The sequence below is a fragment of the Parasteatoda tepidariorum genome, chromosome 3, assembly GCF_982258835.1.
Source record: "Parasteatoda tepidariorum strain Cologne lab strain chromosome 3, Ptep-v5.0, whole genome shotgun sequence".
NCBI lineage: Eukaryota > Metazoa > Arthropoda > Arachnida > Araneae > Theridiidae > Parasteatoda > Parasteatoda tepidariorum.
Genome location: NC_141757.1, coordinates 1,145,679 through 1,161,850, shown reverse-complemented (window position 1 = coordinate 1,161,850; position 16,172 = coordinate 1,145,679). Strand labels below are relative to the sequence as shown.

At 32.3% G+C, this 16,172-nt stretch overlaps 1 protein-coding gene across 9 annotated transcripts in view; it reads left to right on the top strand.

Moving 5' to 3' along the window:
* Window positions 1-16,172, top strand: part of LOC107453633 (twitchin) — a 264,438-nt gene that overhangs the window by 167,374 nt on the left and 80,892 nt on the right. For all 9 annotated transcript variants that reach the window (XM_087158572.1, XM_087158571.1, XM_087158570.1 and 6 more), the window contains 12 exons: window positions 118-290; window positions 946-1,075; window positions 2,669-2,959; window positions 4,183-4,290; window positions 4,637-4,828; window positions 7,137-7,241; window positions 9,440-9,637; window positions 9,716-9,903; window positions 10,582-10,696; window positions 11,442-11,602; window positions 13,769-13,892; window positions 15,718-16,017. In XM_087158572.1, coding sequence (XP_087014698.1) covers window positions 118-290; window positions 946-1,075; window positions 2,669-2,959; window positions 4,183-4,290; window positions 4,637-4,828; window positions 7,137-7,241; window positions 9,440-9,637; window positions 9,716-9,903; window positions 10,582-10,696; window positions 11,442-11,602; window positions 13,769-13,892; window positions 15,718-16,017 — 2,085 coding nt within the window. The remainder of the gene's footprint in view (window positions 1-117; window positions 291-945; window positions 1,076-2,668; window positions 2,960-4,182; window positions 4,291-4,636; window positions 4,829-7,136; window positions 7,242-9,439; window positions 9,638-9,715; window positions 9,904-10,581; window positions 10,697-11,441; window positions 11,603-13,768; window positions 13,893-15,717; window positions 16,018-16,172) is intronic.

Below are 16,172 nucleotides of genomic sequence, written 5' to 3'. Positions count from 1 at the left end.
CTCTTTTTTTTGTATCATTTAGGTTAGGTCCAACTAAATGAAGGTAATTTGGGGTTTTTTCCAACTACATTTTATCTCAACATTGCTTTTACTATAATATGTGTGTTTTATTTCCAGAGCCCCCGAGTCCACCGGGACAACCTGAGCCCGTTGATCATGACCGTGACTTCATCAAGATCAGTTGGTCTCCGCCACTGAAGGATGGAGGTTGTGATATTATTGGATATGAGATTGAAAGGCGTGACACGAAATTGAACAGATGGGGAACGGTTACAAAGGATTTGGTGAAGGTGATTCAATATTTATTTATATCTGAATCAGGAGAAAATTGATCAAAAAAGGATTCTTTTCTAATGAAATAAATGTAATCATTGGAATTGAAAAAAAAGCAAAATATGATCACGAAACTATTTACAGATGCAATGACAATGACAGAGCATTTATTTATGTTTTATTCAAATAAGTTACTTATTTGAAACAATTAATGTTGGAAAATATGAAGATTTTATTAATGTTTTTAAACAGTAATGCCTATTGAATTCATAAGTTTTGTTTTTTAAAAACGTGTAGTATGATTTATGAAATATTTTTAAGCATATGTTGATTGGAAATTTTGAAACTGTACAATAACAAAAAAATATAAAGTACTGGCTTAAAAACAGTACTTTACCCTCGTAAAAATAAAAATAATAGAACAAGTATAAAATAAAACATCTATAGATCAGTGATTCACTTTACTTGCAAGTAAACTCTTTCAAATATTTCAGTTGAAAATCAAAATTTTAAATTGTTTTTTGAAAAACATCGAACGGGGAAGATTACGAATATTGAAACGTTGTTATCATTAATGTAACATTTCTATACTGTAAACAAATTGTGAGATTTCTTTACATATCTGTTTTGTGAAATTAAAATGAGTGCTGAAAGAGACTTCATGAATTTCAGAGTTGTAACTTCACTGATCACATGGTGACTGATGGTCATTCCTACGAATATAGAGTAACTGCTCATAATGTTGCTGGCTATAGTGAACCTAGTCCAGCCTCAAAACCAATTACAGCAAAACCAATGAAAGGTATGTTCACTGCTTCTTAAGAAATATCATTATTTTTTTTTAAGTCAAACTGAGTGATTGCTCTAAAAATGGGAAGCACTTTCTGTAATTCTTTTGGTTCAAGGATTTGAGTGGTTATAACACAAGATTTGCTGTTACAAGCAATTTTATCAACTTGTTTTGACTTCTCCTTGAACACATTCTAAAACTCATAAAAAATTCTATGAAAATATGTTACGTGTCAATAACGGTGATAGGTAGATTTCACTTTTGAATGAGCCAAATAAGTGATTCGGGTGTTTGGATTTCAAATCTGAAATGACCGTTGTGCGCGACTAGGGACGCCTCCCCCTTTCAAAAGTTCACGACAGAGCAATTTCATCCGCCAATAGATTCATCTGACTCTCCATTCCAGATTCATATGACACTCCTAGCGGCGTATGATGACATTCACTGGCATTAGTTCTTATTCAGTTATAATCCTGATGATGAGTCCTCATTCCCCCAGAAGTTTGTCACAACATTAACACACTATCCGTGTCACATATAAAGTATTTAAACTAGTACATTTTTAAAAAAAACATAGAATAAAAGTGCAATTAAAAAACTGTAGTTTGGAAGGAGAAACTGATTGCATAATTGAAATCAATGATATGAATGTATCTTGAGAACTGTTAAAACAATCATATGAAATCGATAAAAAGAAATAGCTCCCCCTTATTATTCAAAAAAACATTTTGACGATTTTTTTTCTTCAATTTTACTTAAAATCTTTATGTAAGTTTTGCAGGCTATTACGAATCATTTTGACGATTTCGTTGTCAATACTGCGGTGTTATCACTAAGTCATAAAATTACTGTTTTTGAAATTCATTTTGACGATTTCGTTGTCAATACTGCGGTGTTATCATTAAGTCGTAAAATTATTGTTTTTGAAATTCATTTTGACGATTTCGTTGTCAATACTGCGGTGTTATCATTGAGTCGTAAAATTACTGTTTTTGAAATTCATTTTGACGATTTCGTAGTCAAGATTGCTGTGTTACCATTGAGTCATGAAATTACCGTGTTTAAAATTTTCGTTTAGTGTGTTAAAAAAAAATCCCCCCCCCCAAACATTTAGGTGTGTTATGAGAGCCGTGGTGGCTCAGGGGATTGAGCGCTCGCTCTCAACGAGGGGAAACGGGTTCGAATCCGGCAATGGATGGTTGATTCTAATTCCGCACCCGACTCGCACCGACCTCAGTGCTAACGTAAAATATCCTCAGTGGTAGACGGATCATGGGTTAGAGTCCCCTTGCCGTCAGGCTAACCGTGGGAGGCTGTCGTGGTTTTCCTTTCCATGTAACCCAAATGCTGGTTAGTTCCACCAAAAAAATCCTCAACGAAGACAAATTTCACCGAATACTTGATCCAGGATCTTCTGCATTGTGTTCAAAATGACAAGGCTACGAAGTACATTTGTAGTCGTAGACCCAAAATTGGGTCGGTTGTTCAGCGGCTATAAAATATAAAAGTGTTTAAATTTAATTCCTTCATCATTGGATGTATACATGGATATAATTATGTAGTTTTGCTTGACTCATTTGAAAAGAATCTTTCACCTCGTTTCAGAAAAACCGAAACTTCACCTGGATGGTTTGTACGGGAAATTCATTCGTGTTCGAGCTGGCGATCCTGTTTACATAAACATTCCTCTGACCGGCTCTCCTGTACCGACTGTCAGGTGGACACACAATGGTCAACACCTGCAGGACACTCCACATACAAGGCAAGAGATACGCGATGAGGAACTCATCATGCTGACCATTCCTAAATCTGAGAGGACAGACAGTGGACTCTACAACATACAGGCTAAGAATGCATATGGTGAAGATTCAGCTGACATAACATTGCTCGTATATGGTGAGTCAGATCGATGATTCCTCCTAATATTTTCTTTGATATCGCTGCTTTATTGTGTTTTATAAAGAAAAACGATAAAATGGTATATTAAAATAAGAAATTTAATCTAGCATGACCCTCAATTGACTACCCCTACTAAAAATTTTCCAAGGACCCTGAATAAGGCAAAAAAATTAATTAATTAATAAATAAATAAGATCAGCTTGAGAACTGAAAAAATGAAGCTCACTAAATCCTGGGTTTGCTTTTTGGTCTTCACTTGATGAATGCTTACTTATTTTAATCTGTATGAATAGTGCTACATTTTTTATAAAATTTCTTAAAATATGAAACATTTGTGTAATAGTCATTTTAAATTGGCACAAAATGTGTTTCTGCTATTTACCTATTTTTCTGTGATCAAAATAAATGAAGCAGGTCTTCGTTTATTTACTATACTTAATTGCAAATCAGTTTTTTTTTTACGTTCTGTTGTTGCCTTTGAAAATTGTATTTTTTCTGCTTGTGCTTAAACTTTTGAGACTATTTTAAAACAACCGCAGGCGTGGTTCAACTAAACTTTATATTTTGATTTGCTGCTTAAAAATAAAAACGCTTATAAGCGTGATGGAGAAGAAGCAAGATTTGAATAAATAAATATTTAATGAATTGGGTCGTCAAACATGCAAGTTTAAAATACCAAGGAGTTGAAATTTTACGCCTCATCGTGGGTTGTTTTTTCTTAAACCTCGGAAAGAACATTTATGTGCCTCTATTTTTTCCCACTTTATTTTTTGCTTTAAAAAAAATTTTTATACATTGTTTTAGAAAACTTTATTACTTTCTTCATTATATCAGCTCGAATTTCACTTAATGTCAACAAAGATGAAATAAGAGTATCGTTAATGAATTCTCATATATTTCTTTTCTGTTTCAAGTACAATTGGATTAACATATTAAGAAAAGATTTTTACTTGAAATTTATAATTATGTCTTTTATGAACAGAAGAACTTTTTTTAAATTAAAATAGTGGCTTTTAATAAAAAAAATGGAGGAAAAAAATCAGTTACAAGGGTTGGTGAGCGGTGCGAAGAGAGGGGGTGGTATTTTTCATAAAAATGAAGTTGTAACTAATCACAATTTCCTTTACACCTACTCATTCAATTTAAAAAAAAAATAGAAAAAAATTGTGAGGCAAAACTGTCATTGAAAAACACAACAGAATAACAAAATGTATTTTCAGACAAGCCCTCCCCCCCACGAGGACCTCTAGAAGCTGTTGAAGTCACAAACAATTCCATCTCCCTGAAATGGATGAAACCGGAAGATGATGGCGGATCAGAATTGACAGGTACATCTTCTTTCATAAACTTTAAATTTTCGTCTACAAAAATGTTTCGAAGCAAATTTACGAGAGCTAAAATGATTTTATTTAAAAATGTTTTTAACCAAGGCAGTTTTAAACCAAATGTTTTTCCCCCTAAAAATTAATTTCTCTAAACTCTTTTTTTTTTTTTTTAAATAATCCTTTTTTTAAATTTAATTTTGTATTATTTATATAAATAACTTTAGTTTCAATGGCATCGAATGAAAAAAATTTTCCATTCTAATGATATATTGGAAGGAAAAAAAAAGGTTTTAACAAATTTGATTATTTTAAGTGTGTTATAATTGAAATGTTTGAACTGTTTTTAAAGGTTTCATATTGGAGAAGTGTGATATTGGTGGTGACAAATGGCTTCCCACTGGTGGCTATTGTCCAAATCCGGCCTTCACTGTGAAAAGTTTGGATGAAGGAAAGCAGTACCGGTTCAGAGTGAGGGCTGAGAACATATACGGCATAAGCGAACCTCTCGAGAGTAAACCAATCACTGCAAAGAATCCATTCGGTAACATCTTGTGCTATTTTATACCACATTTATTTCAGGAAATGAATGCTGCACCATTTCACTAAAAATAATACACTTGATTTCAGTACCTCAATCCCTACTATTTGTTCACCCTATATCAAATGTTCAACATTTTACTCATCCAACTCGAGTTTAAATACATTTTTTTTAAGTGGAGGACATACGATGCACTTTTTTCAAATAATTCATAAATTAATTTTAGCTTTATATGTGGGGGAAAATATTTCATAAAAAGTAACTAAAATAAAAATTTTCCTTAGTTGATCTCAGTAGGAATTGACTTTTATATTACTTGTTTCTTAAAAAGTAATAACTTCAATTTTTAAACTCACGGCACGTTCATTTATACTATATGTATGAATCACATCTGAATTTATATCACATCAGAATATGCTTTAATTTTTTTCAATACATGTCATTCTTTACTTTTAAGATTTGTGCTGGGATGATTTTACCATCATTAAAACTCGAACCTCGCCGTTTCGATTGAGGTGCCCCACATAAAATATCTTCAGTGGTAGACCTATCCATGTGGGTTCATTTCATCCACGAAGACAGCCTTCTGGATTGGATTCAATATGACAAGGAATGGCTGTTAAACGACGGTGATAATATAGAACGTCTTCAGATGCTCTGATGACGATATATTTTGGTGAAAAGACGACCCTCCTGCATATTTCACGACCATCAATTATTAAAGTGATAAGTTTGATATTTTTTTCTCTCATCATCATTTTTAAAATTGTTGGGATAACACGTGGGAGACCGAATCGTTTCATTTTTCCTCACTAAAAAAAAATATAACAACTATTAAAGAATCTCATTGGGGCCTTTAATGAACGTTTTTCTTGAGTGATATCATTAGATGAGTTGCATCAGCAGACTGATTTACAAATGTGACTTTTATGCATTTTCTTTTCTTAATTCTCATACAAAAGAAATGAAGTAAGTATTTTTAAAATCAGTCATTTTTTATAGTATTGTGGTAGTGTATTTTAAGGCCTATAGATATACAACAATACTGAAATGTATATTAATAAATGATTTCGCACTTGTTTTTAATTCTTCATTTTTTTAAAAAAAAGCATCAGCAGACTAAAATATCCAATGAGCGAGCGATGAAAAAGAAAGATTATTTTAAATGAACGTATATTAAATAAAAAAATAATCATATTGTGTGATCAGTTTTATTTATAATATTTTCATGATGTAAGGACAACATTTTAGCAAAGGATCGCATCACTTTCTATTTTTACGTAAGTTAGAAAGTAATGCAATTTAGTATTAACAAATTCTTTTATTTACGTTATACACTATAATAACAATACGTATTCATTATTATAAGAATGCATACTATATAGTATTCCTTATAAATTAATATAACAAATAGGCATTATGACTAACATAAATGTTTGGATTATTCAACTGAATACATTTATCGTATCAATAATTGTATAAATAATAATTGTAAAATTTATGCTTAAAATTGACGCACTTTGAATGAGCCCTCTTTGAATTATAATTTTATAATTTTAAATGGATCCATTTTTTCGACTTATTGTAGTTTACGCTATTGATTGCATTGAGAGTTGCAATTTCTTTATAATTGCTGGTAATGGGTATTCTTCCATTCATTTCAATATAACACCCTTTATGTATCTACCTCTTCGGTAGTGTTTAAATACTTTTTCAAACATTTTTACAGCCATTTTCAAAGGCAGTTTTATCCAGATGGTTAAAATAATATTAATTTCAATTGTATTTAAGAAACGATTTCATAGTTCAACATCTACCTAATTAGTTCTGCCACTCTTCAGAGTTTAACTAAGCTTTTTAGGAGTCTTTCATTTGTATTTGCCCTCCTAGTTCAATTATTAATTACCCTAATTGAAGCATTGGATAAATTTTTTTTTTATCATAGTATTTCTTTGTAATTTGAGCTGCTTATTTGATTAAATGCTTTTTCAAGTATTTGTTCCTACTTTCTCGTTAAATGACGTTACTGAATGCTGCATCTTTAAAAGGAAGGATTCAGAGGAATAAAATGTCACTAAGTTTAGTTTTCTGTTACACAAAATGGATGTGGAGCCAGCTCATTAGAAGACTGCAAAAACAAATGCTTTTACGAACATTAGAAAGTGTTCTTTTTATTCAAACGTGTTCCCAAATGACACAGCATCGAATATTAATAACTATTTTCGTAAAAAAATCGTTCTATAGGTTCGTTATAATGATTAATAGTTCATAAGTTATGATCATTAATAGTTATAAAATGTTCCTTTTTCAGACACCCCTGATCCACCTAGTCAACCGAAAGTTTTGGATCATGGACCCACTTTTGTATCATTATCCTGGCAGCCTCCAGCACATGATGGTGGAAAACCAATTATTGGTAATTTTCTCTGCAATAAGTTTTCTGCTCTCTTAGTGTGAAATTAGTCTTTTTTTTTAATTATAAAGCAGAAGTGATTATCGACTTAACTTACAAAAAGAATATTTTTAATATAAATATATCTGCTTTGTTACCACCAACACGTGTAAGGTTTAATGTTTTGGAAACAATTCAAGAATCATGCTTTGTTGTGTGTATAGTAGTTCAAAATATTAAAAATTACCCGAAAAATACTGTCAGCATCGTACAGTAAGAAGACAATTGGCTACACACAAGGAAGTTATGGATTAAGCGTTTGTTTTGAAAAATACCATTCGAATGTTTATATTGGAACAAAAAGTTATAACTGTTTCTACGAAAGAGAAATAACTTTCTGAAACAAAGTGTATGTTTGAAAAGCAATATTAAAATAATCAATTTGCTGATAGAAAGAGAATTTTCAATGAGGTGATGAGTTCTTTTCATACATATTTCTTTTCTACTTTTGATATATGCTTAGAAAAACTACAACAAAGAACATGTAGAGTCAAACTGTAAAATATTACATTGATAAATTAGAAATAAGTGTTTATTTAAAAAATAAAAATGTGATGCCGCATTATATATTTACTAGCTTTTAAAATTTCTTTTATTTCTCAAACTTATTTTTTTAATCATTCTTAAACGAATTTTAACTGAATTAAATTAATTAGTTAATTTTTATTATATTTTATAAAAAAGCGAACATAAAATATTTTATTCTTTTCTTATCGATCCATGTAATGGCTCACTTTTATTTTCAATATTAATGTAGACTCATCAATTCACTGAATCGAAAACAAAAATCTATTTACAACTCTTTATTCTTTATTTCTTATCACAAAAATGTCTCAGTTACATAGTTCTACTAATTCTCACAGTCTTGTTGGCTATTCGCGATCGCCAAAGTATTTTCAAATCTATTGATTAATGAGGGGTTGGCTTTATTTTTTGGCAATGTTATCTTTCGATGAATCACCCACTTTGGATCTCTTCCCATTCCCCTAACAGTCCGTTGGGAACAATTCACTTTCAAATTCTAATTTTAGGCGACTGGGGGATGCCTTTTTGGGCATCCCGGTCCTAGCCATTGAATATGAAATGGTAACTAAAACTCTCGATGTAAGCGAATGTTTTATCTTGTTCCTTTTATACAGGATTTCTTTTCTTTATTATTTTAATATTTTTGAATTATGACCATTTTCAATACTTAATAAATCAATTTTTCTTAAACGACCGTTTTCATGTTATCAGGGCTCGAAAAACAGCCCGTCCGCCCGTCCTCGACGGTCAAAAATTCTCCGCGGACAACGAATTTCTCGAATCCGACGTCCGCGCGGACGGCCATTTTCTCGTTAATGTTCGTGATACATTTTCAATTTTTGTTATCTTACAAGAGTCTTGTAAGTTACAAGGCAGCAAAATGATCCACAATACAGCAACATACTGCGCATATATTGATGTTTTCTCTGTCTGGGAGTACTGCAGCGGTTGAAAGGGGCTTTGTAGCAATAAACTTACAAAAAAACACAATACGTACTGGTCTTAAACAAGAAGCTTTAATAGCAATTATGAACATCCACCTAAATGGAAAACCCCTTTCAGATTTCTGTGCCGAAACCTCTGTAAATCATTGGCTTGATTGGGGAACTGGTAAACGTCATATTTGATTCATTTAAAAAACGCAGTACCCTCGGATAACTTGACATTCCAGATAACTTGACCCTTGTCAATTAAATTATTTCATAAAAAAAATACTAGTTTACTATTAGTAACCTAGTATTTCTTTTATTACTGTATAATGTAATCCTAGTAACGACTAATTCATTGTGCAATTTATATAAATGCTTGTAATAAATAGGAGAAAATTATATTTTTATTTATTTAAAAGCTACGGGTTAGTTTCAACGGAGGACGGGTGCATTGTTTTTACAAGCCGTCCTCGGGGACGGGTAAAATTTCTGAGTTTTTTCGAGCCCTGCATGTTATCACATCCAAATGAAGATGTAACGGCCAGAAAGTAAAAATATACTCATTCATTTAAGACGATCTCCGTCCTAACAAATAATATTGCACACTCTATTCCATTTCTGTCAACATCAGAAAGGAATGTTATTGGATGGTAATTCTTTTTATCCTTCTATACACTTTCAAAACAGGATGCTATTCTTTATTTACAGGCTACCTGGTCGAGAAGAAAGAGAAGGGAACACAGGAATGGGTGAGAGTGTCGCAGTTCCCCATTCCCGAAACTGAATTTGTAGTCCCGAGTTTATCCGACGGACAGACATACGAATTCAGAGTATTGGCCGTGAATGAAGGAGGGGCAGGCAAACCCAGTAAACCCACTGGTCTCGTCAAGGCAGAGAAGAAAAAGTGTAAGCTTCTTTCTTCTAATCTCTCAAAATGAAAGTTCTAATAATAATAATAATAATGATTATTTCTTGATATTGAAGATCCACCTTCGATGCCGGAAGCGCCACACGTCGACAAGATCACCAAAGACAGCGTCACACTGTCCTGGCCTAAACCGGATGACGGAGGAAGTAAAATACTCGGTTATTACATCGAGAAGAGGATGGCACAAGCCAAAGAGTGGGACATCATCAACAACATCTTGCACGTCGATAACACGTGTTTCGTGGTAAACAGATTTTGTTATAATCTCATTAAATGGCCGTAATAGCCTGGTGAGTAGGGCACTGGGCCCCATGTCAAGTACCCTACAGAGATCGCGGTCTCCCATGTAGTAACTGATGTACGTTAAATCTGTTGAGTCACAAAGTTCTCCATGCGATTATCACCATTCTTTTTTTCTTCTAAATATCTTCTTGAAGACGTATGTAGATAGACGTCATTCCACAGCATGTTTCAAAACTTTGAACACTATTTTTTTGCGTACACTATAAGGGTGTTCATTTTTAGAGTGTACATAATTTCGCTACGATTTAGTGCGATGTTTAAAGCTGAAATTTTATGATATCGATGTATACTAATTGGAATGCTCGGTTGCCGATGGTGTGTGGAATGAAATTAATTTATATTTACCATGTAAAACAACAATTCGGCGTTTTAATGGAGTCATTTAAATGTGTGAAGATCTTTGAAAGATGCAACTTGGAAGGAAGCGTCTCTGAAGTTTTTTGAATGCACTCAGTAAACCATGGAGATGCTGCTCAAAATATTCAATAATTGCCTACTAATATCTTTTTACGGAATTTAAATCATTGAAAAGTATAAATCGACTTTATAAGCAAACAGTAGAAAATAAATAATTGTTTTCCTTCTTGGATTGAGAAGTCTTAATAAATTTTTGTTTAAGGTTCCTGACTTGGTGGAGGGAAAGGAATATGAATTCAGAATAATAGCGATGAATAATGTGGGAGAGAGTCCACCCAGCAAACCCAGCTCAATGATTCTAGTGGAAGAACAACCAGGTACACAATTATTGTTCTACTTGGCTTCATTTGGAAGATTTAATTAAAGTTCATCTATTTAAATAAAACAACTGGGTCGCATCCTTCAAATAAATAAATAAATAAAGGAAATTTACTTACTAAGCGAATATTTTTTTATTTATATTATAGCTAATTGATACAATTAAACCATTTTACTAACTTAGCATTTATGATTAAACCAACTTAGCATTATAACATTTTTTTTCTTCCAATACCCACATGGAGAATGACAGTGCTGAAACTGTTTTTGAAGAGAGAGACTTACTTTCGGTATCTACCTCCACTCACTTTGATTGCTCTCCTTCAGCTGCTTTTATTATCATTATGTTTCGCGTGATAAATTTGTGGAAAGGTCAAGTTTTTGGATAATGAGTTGTTGTTTTCGTTCCATGATGGAGGTGATTTTAAACTAATTTTTTATTTGAATGACTCTACCCGTATTTAAGTTACTATTTACCCGATAGAGATTCCCTACGTAGTTATATTGGATCTAAGACATTGTTCTAGATATTCCAATTTTAGCTCTTTCTCGTGATTCTAATTTTAAAGTAACGTCACAATAGTTACGTGCTACTGTACAATTGAATCATATTTTTCTTTTGTTTTTCTATGCACTTCAATAAATATTGCATTGAAATCTGTACTTATTATAAATAAATACTTATCAAATATGATCTTGCCACAAATTCTCCAATGTCTATCTTAATCTAAATGATGATTTCAGACAAGCCACGCATTGATGTGGGTGCCATCAAAGATATTGTAGTGAAAGCAGGCGAAGAGTTCTCAATTACAGTTCCATTCACTGGTTTTCCTAAACCATCTGCCACCTGGACAAAGAATGACAAAGACATAGATGAAACGGATGCCAGGATATTCTTGAAGGTGGTTATTATATTTTAAAGAATCATTTTTAAGTAATTGCATGGTTTATGAATGATTTGAGTTTCTGAATTAAGTTATTTTGATAGCGATTAAAAATTCCGCGTTAAATCTAATTTGGCACATGTGATTAAAGAGAACGCCTTACCGCGAACGAAAATTTTTGTCGCAAATCCTCTTTCTTCCTCATGACTAATTTAAAAGAAAGAAAAAGTAAGTTCAGACAGAGTAAGTCATAAAATTTTAGTTGCTGAAAAAAATACTTCAACATATTAAAAGGCAAACAAATTAATCAGAAGATAACTTCTCCGTTGCGTAATCATAAGTTAACATCTCATCATTTATTTTTCTCTTCAGTATTTGAAACTTCATGGCTTAATCTAGGTTTGTCTGAACTCACACACTTAAAATTAATAACGAAGAAGAAAGAGAAAAATTATTCTCTGTCCTTTTTAAGTTGCCATGCCTTCATTCAGTTTTACAACTTTTTAGCGTGTGAACATTTTGAAGTATGTGACACTATATAATTAAGTGAGTTCTCAGTTTTACACAACAACTCTTGATGTTGGTTATGACAATTATAGCTCTTCGCAATCTAAATTTAATAAATATATTTCATCAGAGAAATGAAGCAGAGTAAATCTAAACTTATTTTTATTTTCTAAACTAACGTTGCCATCCAAAAAACTATGTACAAAATGATGGTAAATATCTAATACAAGAATTGATTATAGGTGGCGCTTTTGAAACTAGTTGCCAACGCAACAGTAGCATTCTGATTTAAATATTTTCTCAAAAAAATCCCATAACTGGGCATTACATTTATCTTGATAGGTACCAAGTATGCACTTAGAAGAAGGGTGGGGGTGAAAGGTTGATTAAATTTTTTAAAAATTGGAAAAAGTTCTTTAATATTAGGGTGATTTCATTACAAAATTTTTTCGCAAACATTAGTTTTACGATTAACTCTATTCCTCATTGTGAAAAATGTGCTTTTAAAAAACCGTATTCAAAATTCTACAACTAATTACAATCTAACGCTGTAATGCTCAAAATTATAATATCACTCATATTTTATTTCCAGTTTGATATATAAAGAGATCTCTTTTTGGTAAAACATTAAATGATGCAATTATAAATGAGAATCTAACAATAACTATTTATGTAAATAAATGAAATTTTAAAAAAAGGTTAAGACTCTATGCCTCACTCAAAAAATAACCAAATAAAATGATCACAGTCAATGACTTCTTTTCTTGTTTGAAGTAACAGGCAAGAAATTTAATTCGAATCGTGTGTAATCCTGAATAAGTTAATTATTTATTAGAAGAAAAAATTTATTTCCATTCTTTGGTGGAGATAGTTTTGTTCGTCATGATTTTCACGATCTCGAACATTTTATTTACTGTCTTTAGATGACAAATGGTTTACTTTAATAATATCATTTAATCAGCAATTGTGGATTTCATGAACATAACTTATTTTTTTTCTTCAAAATTTTCAGATCGTCTGCAATTCAACTCCTCAGTTTAATTGCAATATCACGTGAAAAAAATATCGAGAATACTAACAGAATTATTAAACCTATTTAACCATCACAAAGCAGTTGTGGAGTTAAAATAAAATCAGGAAGTTCAAAAGAAGGAAGCGGATTGTTTTTAGGGTGATGCAGCATTTTTCTTTTCCGTTTCTTATTTTTTCGACTGATTTGCATCTCTAAAATCCTTTCTTGTAAATCAAAACTTCCAAATGACTGAAATAATTTCTACGATTTTACAACAACTATTGTTGGTTGAAATTTAAACAAGTTTCTCATACGTTTCAATAGCGTAAAATAAATTAAAAATGGCAACGCTGGCTTAACTTAAGATGTTTTTGAAAACCTATGAATTAAATTGTAATAAGTATAACAAAAAAAATGACAGTTTTTAAAAATGCAAAATTTTCTTGCGAAAATGGCAAACATTTTGTGCAGTTTATATAAAAAAGTTAAAATTCTGAAATAATGTTTAACTAACTAGCAGAGTGTTGTCGAACTATTTTGCTGCTTCTCTTACTTAAACACGCCTGAAACTTTTCTCCGCATAATTGCCAACAAATGAGAAAGTCTGAAGGGCTTGTATTAAAGTTCTAAGAAATATTATAAATGAATGTTATTTCTTTTCGTAGGTGAGCGACACAAATGCCGTATTAGCAGTTACAAATGCAAAGAGAGACGATACAGCGACTTTCAAAGTTCATCTTAAAAACAAATCTGGATTTGATACCTGTTACTGTAGAGTCACTGTCCTAGGTATGTTTTTACTTACCTCGGAAAGATATGTATTTACTTACCTTCAAAAATATCAAATAGAAGGTGCCAAAATATATTTTAGTATCACCCTATTCATTTCAATCAGGGGTCTGTCCAGACATTTTGTGAAAAGTCCGGTTTTTGTCAGCTTTTATGAATTTGTGCAAATAGGGTCCGGTTTTTAAAAAAACTTTTTCAAGGAGTTTTTAAATTGTAAATAGTTACAAGATTATGCTCAGCACTATAAAATTATAATAAAAACAAAATTTTAAAAAAATAAACAGCAATTGCTTCTAAATTAGAGATGCAACAATGCAATTAATTGGTATTTAGCCTATACTGCTGAACGCAGAATATTCATTTGCGACGAATAATGGAAGAATCGTCTTCCGAAGGCAAAACCTAATTCGTTTACATCCATCTTTCTGGTTTTCTGCACTGGAAAGAGTTTATTCGATTAACAAAACAATAATGAGGATAAACAAATTTGTGAAGGGTTCGTTTTTATGAAAAGATATTTTGTGAAGGACCCAAATTTCTTCTAAACAGACCCCTGTTTCAATACAAAATTATAACTGCATGATACAGTTGTTCGGGATCTTAAACGTGTTGCCACATCATAAATATCATGATATATGTAGTATTAGTATATTTGGCACCTATTAAAACAGCTACCATAACATCAATAATACCAAATTTAATGAAGCACCATTGGCTTCAAGAATGTAATGGTGATGTTTTTACAGTTCTTCTAAACGAGTTAAATAACTTTCCGCCAATCATTTTGAATAGTTGGAGAAAAGTAACATTTTTCTATTTCAATAACCAATTATTATTTAATTTGATTTTTTTTTTAGTTTTACATGAACACATTTTAAAACTATTGCTATAAAAAAAATAAATACGTAGTTTCATATAACCGTTTCAGGGACATGTCATCCACGCTGATGGTTAGACGAAGAAAAACTATGTAGAAGAGCTGACAAACACCACTGATATACTATTAAAGTTTAATTTAAAGCAAAAGTTAATCTTAAAACCAAATGTTATAATTCCATTCTCTCAAACAATCTGAACAAAATTTTTGATGATTTTTTATTTAGGATGCTAAAATTTCATATATATATATCCTCGTTATATCCTTGTTTCTTTACCAGAGAGTATTGTCCGCAACATTTAAAAACTTTGTCTTTGCTTGACAATTCGTGTTGTGATTCCTAAGCGGAAAGTAGAAAATGTCATTATTCATTCATGAAACAAAGCTCTTTTTTTTCTAAAGAAATAATTCGCAGAGCATGAAAATATTTTTTAACGGCAGTCACTTAGCTTCTTCACCTCGGCTGAGATGCTGAAAGTGTTGCTCATTTAACCCAGTGGGCACCTGAGTCACGGAGGCTAGCCACATTACACACTGCCGCACATACCCGTTCCTAGGACCACATTCACACAACAGGGAACAACACACACAAGAGAGGAAAACATCCATGCCCTGAGTGGCATTCGAACCCGCGGCCACTGGCTTCACAGTCTGGCACCGCTCAGCCACCTAGCCGGTGCGCATAAGTATATTATTATTGCTTTGTTAAAGCTATTGCGAAATTATTTTGATTTTAATACTTCTTCTCATTTTCTTTTACTCCACCCATGATGAGTCAATGCAAATCCATAATAACGTTTCTTCTTTATACTTAAATGACTGATGTAGTCATCACGTTGTTTCGATAGATTAATAATGAGAAATTTTAATGAATTTTGTGGATTCACATAATACTGTATTTAATTTAAAATAGAGTTTTCATGATAAAGTGATGAATCGTTTCAATAGATAAACCAACGTCACCCGAGAATGTTCACGCGGAGGAGATCGAAGGTGAATCTCTCACTCTATGCTGGAATCCACCGAAGGACAATGGAGGTGCTGAAATCACTAATTACGTGGTCGAGAGGAAGGAGGTCGGCACTCTCACGTGGGTCAGGGTGTCCAGTTTCGTGACTGCGACAGCCTGCCGTGTCCGAAACTTGGTGATCGGAAAACAGTACGATTTCCAGGTGATGGCTGAAAATCAACATGGAACCAGCGAACCAGGAAAGACACGAGAACCCATCCTCGCTAAATTACCCTTTGGTAAGTTATTTAACTCTTCTGTTTTCAGAACCAACTGATATGCATGATTTAAAATGAAGCGAAATAGGAACGGATCGAAGTTATTAAAAACAGTTTTTCTCGACCCACTGGTGATTTAGCAAATTGGGAAGAATGGCTCTCTCCTGTACACTCTA